The 17,221-nt window shown below is 43.3% G+C and overlaps 1 protein-coding gene across 3 annotated transcripts in view; it reads left to right on the top strand.

Annotated features, from left to right (window-relative positions):
- Positions 1–13,122, top strand: part of ZUP1 (zinc finger containing ubiquitin peptidase 1) — a 48,108-nt gene extending 34,986 nt beyond the window's left edge. For all 3 annotated transcript variants that reach the window (XM_068231348.1, XM_068231349.1, XM_068231350.1), the window contains exon 10: positions 12,430–13,122. In XM_068231348.1, coding sequence (XP_068087449.1) covers positions 12,430–12,477 — 48 coding nt within the window. In that variant the 3' untranslated portion in view covers positions 12,478–13,122. The remainder of the gene's footprint in view (positions 1–12,429) is intronic.
- Positions 13,123–17,221: the final 4,099 nt, after the last annotated feature.

Raw genomic sequence — 17,221 nt, 5'->3', positions numbered from 1 at the left:
GACCCCCCCCCTGGTGGTGCCTAACCCTAAGACCCCCCCCCCTGGTGGTGCCTAACCCTAAGACCGACCCCCCCCCTGGTGGTGCCTAACCCTAAGACCCCCCCCCCTGGTGGTGCCTAACCCTAAGACCCCCCCCCCCTGGTGGTGCCTAACCCTAAGACCCCCCCCCTGGTGGTGCCTAACCCTAAGACCCCCCCCCCTGGTGGTGCCTAACCCTAAGACCCCCCCCCTGGTGGTGCCTAACCCTAAGACCCCCCCCCTGGTGGTGCCTAACCCTAAGACCCCCCCCTGGTGGTGCCTAAACCCTAAGACCCCCCCCTGGTGGTGCCTAACCCTAAGACCCCCCCCTGGTGGTGCCTAACCCTAAGACCCCCCCTGGTGGTGCCTAACCCTAAGACCCCCCCTGGTGGTGCCTAACCCTAAGACCCCCCCTGGTGGTGCCTAACCCTAAGACCCCCCCTGGTGGTGCCTAACCCTAAGACCCCCCCTGGTGGTGCCTAACCCTAAGACCCCCCCCTGGTGGTGCCTAACCCTAAGACCCCCCCCTGGTGGTGCCTAACCCTAAGACCCCCCCCTGGTGGTGCCTAACCCTAAGACCCCCCCCTGGTGGTGCCTAACCCTAAGACCCCCCCTGGTGGTGCCTAACCTAAGACCCCCCCCTGGTGGTGCCTAACCCTAAGACCCCCCTGGTGGTGCCTAACCCTAAGACCCCCCTGGTGGTGCCTAACCTAAGACCCCCCCCTGGTGGTGCCTAACCCTAAGACCCCCCCCTGGTGGTGCCTAACCCTAAGACCCCCCCCTGGTGGTGCCTAACCCTAAGACCCCCCCTGGTGGTGCCTAACCCTAAGACCCCCCCTGGTGGTGCCTAACCCTAAGACACCCCCCCCCCTGGTGGTGCCTAACCCTAAGACACCCCCCCCCCTGGTGGTGTCTAACCCTAAGACACCCCCCCCCCCTGGTGGTGTCTAACCCTAAGACACCCCCCCCCCCCCTGGTGGTGTCAACCCTAAGACACCCCCCCCCCCCCCTGGTGGTGTCTAACCCTAAGACCCCCCCCCCTGGTGGTGCCTAACCCTAACCACCCCCTGATTGCGTATATTATACTGTAACTATACCTAACCCTCCCTGTACCTATCCTTAACCCCTAGACCCCCCCCCCCCCCCTGGTAATGCCTAAACCTAACCATCCCCACTGCACAAACACCCTAAACACATATAAATAATAATATATTTAATCCTTAAAATACTTCTCTACAAATAACATGAATAAAATAATTTATATATTTGTAATAGAATAAATAGCCTTAAAATAGCCTTAAAATCACGTATACATTAATATTATAAATAGAAAAAAGTATATATAAATATGTACAATACAATAGATAGCCTTACAAGCATTAGAAATCTTAAAATAACTAACATTAAAAGCGATATTTTAATAACTATAATCAACGCATTATAAGTGTAAAAACAACCTTAAAATAACAGTAATATTAAAAGCGATATTTTAGTAACCATAATCAACGCATTATAAGTGTAAAAACAAAGTTAATACCAAAAGCGATGTATTTCTAATACAATAAGGTTGAAAACGGTATTTACGCATTATACATATGAAAACAAATTTTTAAATGATCAAAGAAGTGTAAACGAAAATTTAGTTGTTATACATTTGTAAGCGAAATTTTTAAACTAAGTAATAAGTAAGAACTGATATAAGCGAAATTTAAAAACAAAAAAATAAGCATAACACAAACTCAAAACGAACTTGTAAACAATATTTGTTATAAACCTTATTTTGTAAACGAAAACTTTTGTTAACACGATCCCTGCAACCGATATTTCTCGGCCGCCCTTTTTTCCTGTCGGGTGCCGAATAGCCGATATTTTGCATTGCAGTCTATGGTGGCGCCCTTTTTGTCCACTATCCCTGTGCGCCCTTTTTTACTAGCACCGAAGACCCCAATCCCTCCAACTCCTAGGTAAAGATTGTAATGTATATTTTCTATAACTGTTGCTCACAATGATCACTTGTGATTGTTTTAGGTAACAGTTTAGAAGTGATTATTATATGAGAAAGGATGAGCATGACACACTTCACCGCAGGAACTACAGTAGAATAGCAATAGTGTCAGCGTTGGGGAACTAACATGTTAGTGATCCAACACTGTACTTCCAGTACATTTTGCCCGACATAATCACATGATGAGTTCAAGCGATGGAAATGTAGCGTGCGTACATAATTTTACAGAATACAACTACTCCCACTGCATTGTCTATTCAGGCTTCAGTATAGTAAAATTAACATGTTTAAGAGGCTGTGTCTACTGTCTATCCCACATAACATGTCATCGGGCTACCCTAAATTTGTCTGCCAATCCAGTCACATGGACTTGTATGGCAGCCCCATACTATATAAATATCATGTAAGAATGTTGATGGGCTTTAACTGCAGCTCTCCAGCTGTTATTTCTTGTATGAGTTGTAGCTTGTGTCCAAGTCAGTGAGCAGAACACAGTCTATCTCCCATCCAATTCCGATTCCTCAGCTAGTGAATCCACCAACTCCAGGTACCCCAAATTGCTCTTATTCCGACTCCTTAGTCTAATAATTAACAGGGCTGAAGCATTGGTACAAACCTCCAACTCCGACTCCTAGTACCCAAAATTGCTCTGACTCCTCGACTCCGACTCCACAGCTCTGCTTGGAAGGGCTCTTTTCCATGAGTAGTATATTGGATCGTTTGCAGGTTGTATTATCCTAGGTACTTTAAAATCTGATGGAAACAGCACGGGAGTGTTTCCATTAGTGTAATGCATTTGAAGCCTGATTTATTTTTTTTTCTGATCGCAGATGTCAATCCTGCTGCATTTTTCGAACACTTCAGATCCTTTGCAAAGTATAGAAGCGCACAAAAACCCTACAGCAAATGCAGTGTCATACAATTTTTTTGCAATCCAACGAGTCAAACATTTTTTCTGCCTGTGTTTTTTTTTTCCTTCCTGTCACAAACTGAATCGCACGAAAATCACGGCAGAAATGCAATAGAAGAAAAAGATAAAACGTGGTTGCAGCCTGATTTCAATTGTGATTCCTAGTGGAAAAGTGCCTGAAGGTACAGCTTACTTGTTGCCATTACTGATTGATCAACCCAGGTCTCTAGGTTTAGATGGCTTGATTTACTATATTTCAAGCTTGCAGATGCAGGTGAGCAGTACAGGTGGGGTCCCAAGCTTTCACATTGCCAAGGAACTAAACAGGTAGAAGGCCTCTCTCTCCCTGAAACACCATATTAACGCAAATAATTAAAATTAAACATCCAATTAGAAATTATTTATTGAAGGGAACTTGAACTGAGTAAAGTTATTTAAAATAAACATGATGTAGCTGCAAATGCATATTACAAACTTCCCATGCCATCAGTTCCTCTCAGAACTTCTTACAGGGATCCCTTCCAGTTCTGAAACGATTTTGTTAGAACTGAAATATACCAGTTGCTGTCAGTTATATATCAGCTGCTGTCAAGGGGGCGATGCTACGGGGCTGACTGATAGCCTCCCATAAAGCCAGCTAGCGACAAGCAGATTGTCGCTAGGCTGGTGATCTTTTAAGGGGGTACGGCGCAGGGGAGGCTGGCAGCAGCAGTACAGCGGCCCAGGGTCATGTCACTGTGCACACCACATGCCTCTGGGTCCTTTTAGGATTATAATATGCCACCTCAGGTTCTCTTTAAAGGATACCCCAACTGAAATGTGACATAATGAGATAGACATGTGTATGTACAGTGCCTAGCACACAGATAACTATGCTGTGTTCCTTTTTTTCTTTCTCTGCCTGAAAGAGTTAAATATCAGGTATGTAAGTGGCTGACTCAGTCCTGACTCAGACAGGAAGTGACTACAGTGTGACCCTCACTGATAAGAAATTCCAACTATAAAACACTTTCCTAGCAGAAAATGGCTTCTGAGAGCAAGAAAGAGGTAAAAAAGGTGAATTTCTTATCAGTGAGGGTCACACTGTAGTCACTTCCTGTCTGAGTCAGGACTGAGTCAGCCACTTACATACCTGATATTTAATTCTTTCAGGCAGAGAAAGAAAAAAAGGAACACAGCATAGTTATCTGTGTGCTAGGCACTGTACATACACATGTCTATCTCATTATGTCACATTTCAGTTGTGGTATCCTTTAAGTAAATGTAAGATTTGGATAGGAATAACCCTTGTTTACAAGGCATACAACATTCTGTTGTGTGCTGATTCTACGGTTATCTTCAGAAATAGCATTGCATAGCACAGTGTGCACCTAGATAATGTTATTTCCGATTAGTTTTAGTTTATTTGTAATGTCAGCACAGAACACACTGACCTATTGCTAAATAGCCGTGTGTGAGTGCGTGTTTTTAGGTGTAAGAAATGTTAGATACGGAGTATATTGAGATTTCGATACTTTTGCATAAATGACTGCAGGGGTATGAGTGCACTGCAGTTTTCACACACAGTCGGTGTGTTTTATTCACAGTAGATTGTCAAATTCTGCTTTGGAAAGACTGCATAATCCACGCTACTTGTTTGTTTCCTGGTTTCAGTTCATATCTGTAAATTATTGTGTTGTTTTTTTGTTTTGTTTTTTTGTTAGCTTGTAAAGTCCTTGTCCAATATAGAAAGCAGGAATGTAAAACTGTTGAGATACATCCTACAGCCCTTTCGGGTTGAGTTCTTTCAGTCTACAGTGAGGCTATAGTGAACACATTTTTACTGTTCTGCAATACCCAAAAGCATTAGCTGAAGGCAGAGTATTCCCAGGTATAGCCAACAAAAAACAGTATGTAGCAAGCACCCACGGAGGGAAAAACTGATGTGCTGTGACCTGTAGTGCCTCTGCACACTCCGACACTCCAACGTCTTGTCTCCAGTCAAGTCAGCACCATCCAAAGGTATATTCAAGCTCTTTTATTAATAAAAAGGTTGCATAACAGGCTTTGCAGCCTAGCACAGCTAAAGTGCTCTCACCTCTCCACTGGAGTCCAGTGCTGTGCTTACGCTTGTCTGTTAACCACTTACCCTAGTCTAGTGCCTAGCATCTTCTACCACATGTAGTGTGATTAGTGGCTTCATGAGGAGAGTGAGGTGCTTGCACTAGAGGGAGCAGAATAGTGAGACAAGGAACGGGAACAGATAGTGGTACAGAGGGAGGCATAGTGAGACAGAAGGAGGGACACACACACACAGAGCTGGATCATTCATAAGGCAACTTAAGCAGGTGCCTAGGACTGGAGAGAGTCTAGGGGCCCGGTTTATGCTAGCACCCAACAAATCTTGCCAAAAAAAAGCTAGATGACCATCAAGGGTGGTCCTAGAGTTGTTGCTTGCCTTGGGCACCATTTCACCTTAATTTCTGGACACACGGGACTGAAGGTGGCAAAGAATTACATAGGGACATACGGGGGAAGGGGGGGCAGAGGTGACACTGCGGAGTGAAGGAGGCACAAGAGGACAGGAGGAGGAACAAAGGGGGACAGAAGGAGGCACAAACATTCAGGGGCATGACTTAGTTTAGGAGTGGAGTTTACACAGGGGCATGGCTCCCCTCAGGATCAATGGCACTCCAGCCAGTGGCCTGGAGTGCCTATGCCTAAAAACGCCCCTGGATGCATCTTCTTGTAAGAGAGCACATGATTCATGTAATGAATGGATTTTGGCAATTGAATAACCATTAGTAGGAACAACCTAATTTTTTGAGCCTAGTTTAACCACTTCAGCCTTCGGTCGTTTTTCATCTTATGCATCTGAGCAATTTTCACCTCCCATTCATTCGCCAATAACTTTATCACTACTTATGACAATTAATTGATCAATATCTTGTTTTTTTCCACCACCAATTAGGCTCTCTTTGGGTGGTACATTTTGCTAAGAATTTTTTTCTAAATGCATTTTAACAGGCATATATGGAAAAAAAATCATTTCTCAGTTTTCAGCCATAATATATGCTACCATCATTGCGCAGAAAAGTGGGATCAGCGCATCACCAGGCCGCCTCTGAATGGCCTCAGCTCAGAGATGCGCTGAGCCCCCCCAGGAACTACAAACGCACCTTGAACCCAAACAGAGGCTCTGCATATACACCAAAGAAAAACTAACAAGTGGGAGCAGCTGACCAGAATTAAATCAAACATAGCAAAGAAATGAACAGCGCTACTTAAAAACAGATGAATGCTTACCTGCAAAAAAGTGCAGACCCCACTCATGGGATACAAATACACAATGAGCACACATACAACCTGTCTACCACTTGGAGGATGTTAGTTTCCACTAACAGCTTGCAATGCTGATCCCACTTTTTCTGCGCAATTCTTAATTTTACTGGTAGCGCGCCCAGGCTATGCATATGCATAGGTAGGTTTTAGTTAGTGTTAGGTCCCCTCCCATGGAGGAAAGACTTCTTCGACAGTGGGAGGACGAGTACCTAACAAATTGCATTGCAAGCTGTTAGTGGAAACTAACATCCTCCAAGTGGTAGACAGGTTGTATGTGTGCTCATTGTGTATTTGTATCCCATGAGTGGGGTCTGCACTTTTTTGCAGGTAAGCATTCATCTGTTTTTAAGTAGCGCTGTTCATTTCTTTGCTATGTTTGATTTAATTCTGGTCAGCTGCTCCCACTTGTTAGTTTTTCTTTGGTGTATATGCAGAGCCTCTGTTTGGGTTCAAGGTGCGTTTGTAGTTCCTGGGGGGGCTCAGCGCATCTCTGAGCTGAGGCCATTCAGAGGCGGCCTGGTGATGCGCTGATCCCACTTTTTCTGCGCAATTCTTAATTTTACTGGTAGCGCGCCCAGGCTATGCATATGCATAGGTAGGTTTTAGTTAGTGTTAGGTCCCCTCCATGGAGGAAAGACTTCTTCGACAGTGGGAGGGACGAGTACCTAACAAATTGCATTGCAAGCTGTTAGTGGAAACTAACATCCTCCAAGTGGTAGACAGGTTGTATGTGTGCTCATTGTGTATTTGTATCCCATGAGTGGGGTCTGCACTTTCTTGCAGGTAAGCATTCATCTGTTTTTAAGTAGCGCTGTTCATTTCTTTGCTATGCTACCATCATTAAAACTCACATATTTTATTTGCCAATTTGTCCCGGTTATTACACCATTTAAATTATGTCCCTATCACAATGTATGGTGCCAATATTTTATTTGGAAATAAAGGTGCATTTTTTTTAGTTTTGTGTCCATCACTATTTACAAGTTTATAATTAAAAATATTAGTTGTATACCCTCTTCATATGCATATTAAAAAAGTTCAGACCCTTAGGTAACTATTTATGTTTGTTTTGTTTTGTTTTTGTTTTTTTAATTGTAATTTTATTTATTTTGTAGTTTAAAATTTTATTTGGGTGTGGGAGGTACACAGTTAATTTTAAATGTAATTTATTGTGTCTATATGCAATAAAAATATACGTGCATGTAGTTTTACTATTTGGCTGGCACCAGTGAGATTTTGGTTTTTCTATCATGTGAGCGAGCATGGGGGAGGGGTGGCACAGGAGCGCACGCGAATAGCACCCTTTTGGACGTGAAAGTCATGTCCAAAAGGCGAAAATAATTAAAGATCCGTTATATGCTTCCTTTAACCTTTTAATGACTGCTCCACGCCAGTTGGCATGAAGTCCTGGGGCGGGGTTTTGCAGGAGATCGCACACGCCCATGCACTCATCAGTCTCCCAGTGGTGATCGCCGTTAGACTGTTTAGACGGCGAAACCGCCGTCTTTACACTGTACAGCGCTGTGATCTACGGTAGGGCTGTACTTGGGACAGCCGTGTGACACGCCTGTCCCTCTGGGACCCACAGGTGTGATCAGCTGTCATAGACCAATGCCTATGACAGCCGATCGCGGTGATTAGCTGGTGGAGGGAGGGAAGGAGGGCGGGCTGGTATATTACATTTTAAAAAAAATGGTAACATTTATTTAAAAAGTAATCGTAAATAAAAAAATAAATAAACATGCTGGCGGGGATCAGACCCCACCAACAGAAAGCTCTGTCGGTGGGTAGAAAAGGAAGGAGGGGGGAGATAATCACTTGTGTGTGGAGTTGTACGGCCCTGCAGTGAGCCCTTAAAGAACAAGCGACACCCATGCTAACCTAGGAATAAAAAACACATAAATAAGTAGATAAATACTACTTCTACTTACATAACAGATGTGTTGTGCTATCCACGTAATGATTCCTGTGAATTTTATAAAGGAAAAGCAGAAAATCCTATTCTAGGCAGTGGCCATCTTGCCAAGCTACTGCTTACATCCTATCCTCCCTGACTCTTGTTTTCCCCCTCCCTTCTCTTGCTCATTGTGTATTCATTAGCTGCCCTCCTCCCAGAGGCTTTAGACACTCCCACTGAGGTGTATACTAGGAACTGCACTGTGTTTTTTTTTCCCTCCTCCTCCAATCGCTGAGTCACCTCTGCCTTGCTTGTAAACACAAGTGAGCAGAGGTCTTTCAGATAAGAAGCTAGGCAGGGAAATAAATTGAAGAGGAGGAATATATTATAGATAAAAAAGAACCCCCAGCATTCAACTGTTTGGCACTGAATACTAAAGGGGCAGCTGCAGTGGCCTAATTTGTGAAAAATAGCCTAGTCACTGGGGGGAGGCAAAGCCTGTGGTCCTTAAGTGGTTAACATACAAACCCAAGTTTACATCTAGCTATGTACAGAATTAAAGAAAATTGATCACTTTGCTGCTCCTAAGTTCAACACATTTATCAATCAATTGGGCTTTTAGGGGAGCAGCGAACATTCACTTACCCATGGAGAAGTCTGCTACTTATCATAGCCCCCCCCCCCATTTCCATCTTTATGAGGGCCTACATCCTCTCATGGTCTCTCATTCCAGTGTCGTGACCCAGAGGTCACTAAAGTGAAAGTGGGCTAGTGCGGCCCACAGGAGTGGCGGTTTTTGAGGCTACCTGATCCTCTCAGCCCCCCGGATCAGGTAGCCTCAAAAACTGCCACTCCTGTGGGCCGCACTGGCCCACTTTCACTTTAGTGACCCAGAGGTCACGACACTGGAATGATGCAGAACATAAGTGTTAAAAAAGAGACAAAACAAAAACCTGTGAGATTAAAAACCAGAAAAAAAATCACATCCTCCAGAGGTTTCCTCATGTTCCCCTTCACTTCACTATTCCAGTGCTGGGACCCCTGAAGTTCACAGCCATTCGCTGAAGAGGACGGGGAAGCCTCATTAGGATCCAGAGGTTTCCACACCCAAGCTATGTGTCTCTCCCCCCCCCCCCCCGGGGGCACTTGTTCTTTACAGTATCACTTTAAGGACCAGAGCCTTATTTTAATGCGGTTCTTCTGTGATCACTGTTTGGCTTACAGTGATCACCTGATAAGGAGCCAATTAAATTGACTCCTTACCAATAGGCGGAAGCTTGGCTGTCACACGACGTCATCAGAGTTAGAGAGCCGCAGATGCGGCGTAGAGTCTACTTACTGCAGTCCTGAAGAGATTAAGGGTGCTTTGTATGAGTGTACTGCTGTGGCTGAAGGTGCCTAATAATGCAGGCACACTCGGGCACAGCAGGGAACACAGCCACGAGAACATATCTGACAAGCTATTGATGGATATGTGTGTGGCAATGGTGGGAGTAAGGAGAACATGCCAAGCGTCTGGAGAATCCAGAGACTCCTCTCTTCATAAGTAAGTAGTAATTTTTTGTATTTTCATCCACCTTGGGGACACCTTACCAAAGTCATGCCAAGCTCTTTTTAATGAACATTAACTTCCTAAGCCCCAGGACCACCTAACGCCAATTGGCGTCAAGTCCTGGGACGGGATTTTGCAAGAGATCGCACGCGCATCTCAGCTTGAATGACGGAGCGGAGCTAGGAGACTGTTAAACAGCGAATTGCCGTATATTTACTCTGTACATCGCTGCGATCTAAGGCAGCGCTGTACTGGGGACAGCTGTGTGACACTTTTGGCACCCTGGGGGAGATGGGAGCGATCAGCTCTCATAGGCTGGTGCCTATGACAGACGATCGCTGTCGTAGGCTGGTGGCGGGAGGGAGTGTTAGGAAAATAATAAAAAAAAATAGGTTTATTTATTTTAAAAAAATACAATAAATATTTACAAAAAAAAAACATCCTGGGAGCGATCTGAGACCCCCAACAGAATGCTCTGTTGGTGGGAAGAAAAGAGGGGGGTGGTAATCACTTGTGCGCTGAGATGTACGGCCCTGCAGCGAGCCCTTAAAGCGGAATATAACCCAGAATTTCTTCTTTGCTCTAATAGATTATTCACAGCATATTCTATACAACCAGCATTTTTTTTTTTTTTTTTACTAGAACATCATTCAAATGTTAATCACAGGCTATAGAAGTTCCCCTGCCAGCACAGCGTGCCACATTGGGGTTTACATAATGTACTCTTGTGTTTACTTAAATGTATCAAGTGTGGAATATGACACATTCTCTGACTGTGCAGGAGCTGGTGGACAGAGAGAGAGTCAAAGCTTGTCTGCCTGCCTGAATGAATGAATAAAAACAGTTATTAATAAAATGCAAAGTCAGCTCACAAAGCAAAAAACTGTAATTTTGGGAACCTATAACTTATAAATGAATAATAATACTAATGCACAAATGCAAATATGATAACCGTATGGCATATAACATGTTGAAAACATGTTTTTATTGAATATTCTGTCAGGGTTTTAAACCGCTTTAAAGAGACTCTGTAACATCAAAAACATTCCCTGGGGGGTACTCACCTTGGGTGGGGGAAGCCTCCGGATCCTAACGAGGCTTCCCACGCCGTCCTCTGTCCCACGGGGGTCTCGCTGCAGCCCTCCGAACAGCCGGCGACAGACCCGACTGTCAGTTCAATATTTACCTTTGCTGGCTTCAGCGGGGGTGCTGTGGCTGCTTTCGGCTCCGAACTACACGGAAATACCCGATCTCAGTCGGGTCCGCTCTACTGCGCAGGCGCCGGAAACTTGCACCTGCGCAGTAGAGCAGACCCGACGGCAATCGGGTATTTCCGCCTACTTCGGAGCCGACAGCCGTCAGAGCGCCTGCGCAGGAGCCGGGAAGGTAAATATTGACGTCATCTTTCATGGAGGGCTGCAGCGAGACCCCTGAGGGACGGAGGACGGCGTGGGAAGCCTCATTAGGATCCGGAGGCTTCCCCCACCCGAGGTGAGTACCCCCCAGGGGATGTTTTGATGTTACAGATCCTCTTTAAAGCAGTAGGATCAGCCATACTATGCCAGGAAAGAAAATCACATATATAAGTAAATAAATACTTGATCTACTTACATAACACATGTATTGTACTGTCCACGTTTTGTTTTCATTGAATGTTCTATAGTAAATGAAGAGAATTCTGTTTCTGGTGGGAACCATGTCTTTTGCCCACAGTTTAGGCTAAATCCTGATGTCATTTCTGCCCTTTACTTATTTTTCTTTTCTCCTGCAATCGCTGAGTCACCTCAGCCTTGCTTGTAAACACAAGTGAGCAGGGGATCATGTTTCAGATGAGCAGCTAGGCAGGGAAATAAATGGAAGAGGAGGAATATATTATAGATAAAAAGACCCCCCAGCATGCAACTGTTTGGCACTGACTACTAAAGGGCCAGTGCTCCTTAAGTATATCATAACTACAAATAATAACAGCAGAAAAAGTTTTGAATGCAGGATTAGCATTTTTATCACTTAATACACTCAGACCAGTTGCTGTTGAAATTTGATTTTTATGGTGACCATCCCGCTTTGAGGGCTCGTTTCGCATGCGGATTCGCACATGGTATACAAGTGAATGTGCCTGTTTCCACTGTTGCGTTGGTGATGTACGTTTTTTTGAGCGGTGAAAAAACGCACAAAAGAGCCAATGAATTCGCCTGAGAGTGGAATGCATGCGAATCGCATGCAATGTATTTAATAGGGAAATCGCATGCGTTTTCCCCATGCGTTTTTTGCCGCAAATTCGCATAGGTCCTGATGTAAATTCACACAGGCAGTGACATGGTTAAAATCGCATATACCCTCACCTATGCGAATTCACGGCAAAAACCGCATGGGGAATCGCATCCGCATGCGATTTCATCAGCGGTGAAATCCAGGCGATTCTGCACCGCAATAGTGGAAACGAGCCCTAAAGCTGTAGTGGTGTAAATAGCAAAAAATAGCCTGGTCACTAAGGGGGTGTAAGTCTACGGTCCTGAAGTGGTTTATGGCATTTATTGATCCTCCTACATTTTATTCATTTCTACACACGTAGGCACACTCTGCATTTCAGCACCAGTTTCCTGACACTATGTGATACTGTAGGTTATCAATGAAATTAACCACCAGTATGCCGCCAAAGGTATTAATTTTGTATATTTTGAAACCTTACTTTTTAGAACTCTAATTTGTATTTTCTCTATTTTAAGGTACGGTTGCAGAAGTCTAAAGTCTTCAGAGCTGAAAGGATTCCATGAGTAAATTGGTCAGCTAGCAATAAAATCATTCATCATAGCTTATTTTTTTATGTGGATTACGTAAATTATTGTTCGACAGCTGTAAATCTCAACTTTATAACTGCTATTATGTAAATACGTAATGTGCAATATGTTTTATAAAATGTTTTCAGTTGTATATATGAAGTTTTGCTATTGTGTAAAGGTTTTTTGTGCATTTCTAAAGCATGCCAGTTATTTGATTGTTAAGGAAGTTGATTCAAAAAAAATTTTTTCCTTTTGCTTTTTTCTGTTTTCGATTTGCATCTGTTGAGAGCATCAAGCGGCATTTGATTAGTACCTTTGTCTTGCGATTGGATACCGCTGCAGATTCCATCTGCATACAATTTCAATGTCTTCCATACCTGGAACTTTTTCCCTGGAAACCGGTAACTTGTATTCATATGAGCAGCTTTAAAAAGCTGATTTATACAAATATACCTGTTCTCGTAATAATTATGATGAGTAACTTGCTATATACTCTGTGACTGTGGAGGTAGGACTTGGGCTTTAACTGTTGTTCATCCAAAGCTGTCTCTAGAATGGTTGTATTTGTATGAACGATGTAAGCTCCATTGGAGTGTTGTATGTCAGTGTTTAATAAATTATGAATTAAAATTTTAAAAACCTTTAGAACCACTATTGACTTTGCCTAGGACAAGAGCATTAAAAAGTTAAACATTTCTAAAAACTACTGTGAGACTTTGTAATAAGCCCTTGATGGTTGAATGCAACCTTGAAAATTATTATTTGTTCTCTTAACCACTTCCTGCAGTAATTTATAGATGTCCTAATTGTGCACCTAGCATGCTTACATAAGCCCGGCTATTCTGCCGAAATGCATGTGTGCCACAAGAGTGTGCATGCACTTGTTACCCTCAGCCCATGGCAAGAAGTGGTTAAAGTTTTATATTTTGAAAATCCAAAATTATTTTCGGATTAATTTAAAGCGGATTGGTGTTTAACCACATCTTAGAATAGTCGTTTGCCACAGGAAAAAAATTAGACCCACCCTCTAATAACAAGTTGGTCCATCTTTAGCTCCGATCACAGCTAATGTTCTTCTTGGCATGGACTCAGAAAGATGTTGATACAGGTGCTGAGGAGTGTTTGCCCATGCTGACATAATGGGAGCTCTAAGTTGGGTCAGAATAGTGGCATTTCCAAGCCTTGAAGTGATCTTTGGACTTCATCCCACAAATGCTCAATAAGATTGAGGTCAGGGGACTGAGCTGGCCATAGAAGCAGGTTAAACCCTGATTAATGAAAACACACTCTATAACATTTGTGAAATCAAAACACAGTCACTTAATATTTCTAACATAAAGTAACAGATAGGAGTGTCATAGCCTATCACTTGAACCAGTCTTGGTGTTAGTAATCCCTGGGGCACCTGGCCTAGTAGTTTACTGTATTGGAAGTTTATTACATCAAGATTGGTCATACATTGTATGGCAATACAAGCACATGGTCGGGACCTGAGGACTGAGTTTACTATAACAAGATTCTACTGTAGCAATATGTAAAAGAAGGACTTGTATGACTGTATTATTCCAACAAATCACAAAAATGTTCATACCAAACAAAATATAATAGGAAACTGGGCAATATATAAAATCGCTAAAAGAAACCAGCATAAAATCTATTAATGTGCAGGGGTCAAGTCTCACAAGCACGACCTGCCACAGTACTAAACCTAAATTTTTAAAGTTTCACAAATTTTAAATATAGGGTTAGTTGGTTTATTATGTTTAATTTATATAGTGCCAACATATTCAATAGCACTGTACAAAGTACAAAACGGGTAACATTGGGGGCCATAAATACATGAATTGTCAATGCACAGTACAATCAGAACATACAGAAACAAAAGTACAAAATGCATATTAAGGGTTGTGGAGTCGGTACAAAAAACATCCGACTCCTCAATTTATGAAACCTCCGACTCCAGATACCCAAAATTGCTTTGACTTCACAGCCCAGTATTATTTATGGTATGAAAACATCAAGCAAAACAGGTACATCTTTAAGGGTGTAGCTAAAGGTTTCCAGGCTTGGAGCATGGCAAGGTGTGTGTTGTGAAATACCACAAATCAATCTCTTTGAAGTAAAGTATTGGTTTATTTACTGTACCGGAGACATGCACTGAATAGCAATGTCTGGCTGGTAAAGCTTGGAATTGAAGTTTATATACTCCCAATTACACATTACAATCATTCCTCCTACTTAGACAATTAATGGATACTTACAAAATATCTGAGCTAACTATTGGAACACACAATACTGCATAAATTAATGCACATAAATGCTTAAATAGTTGAGGTCAGTTAGTCGTTAATTATTATTAGAGGTATTTGATTCAATAGTAGCTTGTTTAATTTAAAGTTAGACTGGTGAGATTCGCACGGCACCATCTCTTCTCTACAAGACAGCACAAATAATCCCTAGTAGCACATTCCAAACCCATGAAACCATGTGAAAGAAGAGAACTACTGTAGTCTTATTTGAGTAATTGTATAGAACAAAGGGAGTGTAGCAAAATAGCTCACAGGAGGCCATTTTATTATGTGATCAATTTTACTTTATGTGGAAGACAAACGTAATAGAGGACAGAGGCGCCAAAAGGATAAAAACAATTATTAAAAAGTTTAGAAATGCTTAGGAGGCAGTGGTGGACTTACCTCCTGCAAGCAGACACAACAAGCTGTGTATTCAAAACAAGGTAGATTTAGTGGTATACTCCAGAGGATGATCGCAACGTGTTTCGCAGGTTTAAACCCGCTTCATCAGGCAATAGACTGTAGGAGTACACAACTGGGGACAAGAGGCAACATTGGTGTGTGTTGGAAACAAACTGCATGTATACATTACACATATGTCAAATTTATGATAGACAGATGGTAAGCTCTTCAAAAAACAGTGATCACGATAACGTGAGTGTTCTAGTGTGTATAAGGGTGTAGTACGGGGGTAAAGTAATATGTTAAACAGTACAACAAGAGAAAATAGGACTGTGGGAGGTATAGAAGGGAGAAGTGTGTCTGCCATGGAGGGCAAGCCCTGTGAGGGGGGGGGGGGGGGGGTTGGACAGGTAAGTGTAATTATAGGGGATAGGACTAAGTATAGTAGACCAGCATATCTGGATGATTGTAGAACAAAAACAGGAAAAAATTGTATTGGACAGGGTTAGGTTTGTTATGTAAAGGGACAGCATGGTAAAGGGGACAAACTATCTGTGGTAACAGGGTGGGGTGGATTTCAGGAGGGCTGGATTAATAGTGCAAAAAGGCAAAGGAGGCGATGGGATATAGTGTAGGGGGGGGGGGGGGTACCTGTCTAATGCATTGTGGAGTGGGGTGGGTTTGGGGTGGCTGGGTTATTGGGAAATTTAAAATAATGGTGAGAAGTAATCCTTTTAATAAACCTTCAGTGTGACCTAGTAGAGAAAGAAAGCAGCGCAAGCAATGCTCATTTTTATCTTACCAGCAGTCCGTGCAAGTAACACCTGGCGCCTAATTGCCAGGGTGTCCCGGACCTGCTGGTTAAATGTAAAACAAAACACGCCTCTTGGCCAATCCGGGGAGGGGGTGTGTACGTAGTTTCCCGCCTTGTGCGCACTTGACGTCACACGTATAGCCGTTGTAATGTCAGATATTGCAGCCCCGCACGTTGTGCAGCCCCGCATGCGCAGTAGGAGCCTGTGCCCCATTACATTGTGCAGCCACGTGTGAAACGTCCTAAATATCTCAGCTTCCGCACCACGTACACCCCCGAAATTTTCAGGGGAGGGAGGGGACCCCCACATCTAGCTCTGTGCCGAATTGCAGCCCCCGAGCCCCGCTGGTTCCCGAGACTGATTGCAGCAAACCTATCTCGGGAAGTAGCGGGGCTAGGGGGCTGCAATTCGACACAGAGCTGGATCTGGGGGTCCCCTCCCTCCCCTGAAAATTTCGGGAGTGTACGTGGTGCGGAAGCGGAGATATTTCAGCTAAATAATGTCTAACTTCCCACTGAGCATGCGCGATACTCAGTGAGGAAGGCTGCTTCTGGGCTGCAATATCTGACATTACACCGAGCAGGGAGGTGGTATAGTGCGATGGTGACGGAGCACTTGGAATGACTTCCGGGTGGCGGCGGAAGTAGTCAAACCGACGTCACTCGCTGCTACTGTGCAGGCGCCGGGGTCCCGTGCGCCATGATTGTGGTGGGCAGTTGTGGGCATAGAGCATGGCCAGCGTTGTAGGCTGGTAAGTGAATGGTTGACAACTAAAAATAGAAATAGAATAAACATGACCTAACATGACACTAGGATATGGAGAATCCTAGTGTCACGTAAACTGTGGATATGATAAATCTATTGGAGGCTTACTCTTTTTCAGTGACACAAGGCATGCAAGTGCCATCTAGTGGGCATAAATGTTAATGGTAACTTTTGTATAGACTAAACATGAGTTTATATTCTGGAGGATATCAATGAGGTAAAAATTAGTGCAGGGGTAGGAGCGTGGATAATATTTAGTGGGACTATTCGAATATGCGTGATTATTAAAAAAAATAATAAAGTTGCACGATCAATATAGAAGATATATAATATATATATATATATACTGTGTGTATATATATATATATATATAATGTAAAAGTCTTTTGTCTACAGCAAATTCATGACCCCAGGGCCATAGATATGATAGAGCTAATGAAGTCATCCAGGAGATAATACCAATAA

This window comes from Hyperolius riggenbachi, chromosome 4 (assembly GCF_040937935.1).
Source record: "Hyperolius riggenbachi isolate aHypRig1 chromosome 4, aHypRig1.pri, whole genome shotgun sequence".
Lineage (NCBI taxonomy): Eukaryota > Metazoa > Chordata > Amphibia > Anura > Hyperoliidae > Hyperolius > Hyperolius riggenbachi.
The sequence above is the reverse complement of the archived record's forward strand: the minus strand, read 5'-3'. Positions and strand labels throughout refer to the sequence as shown.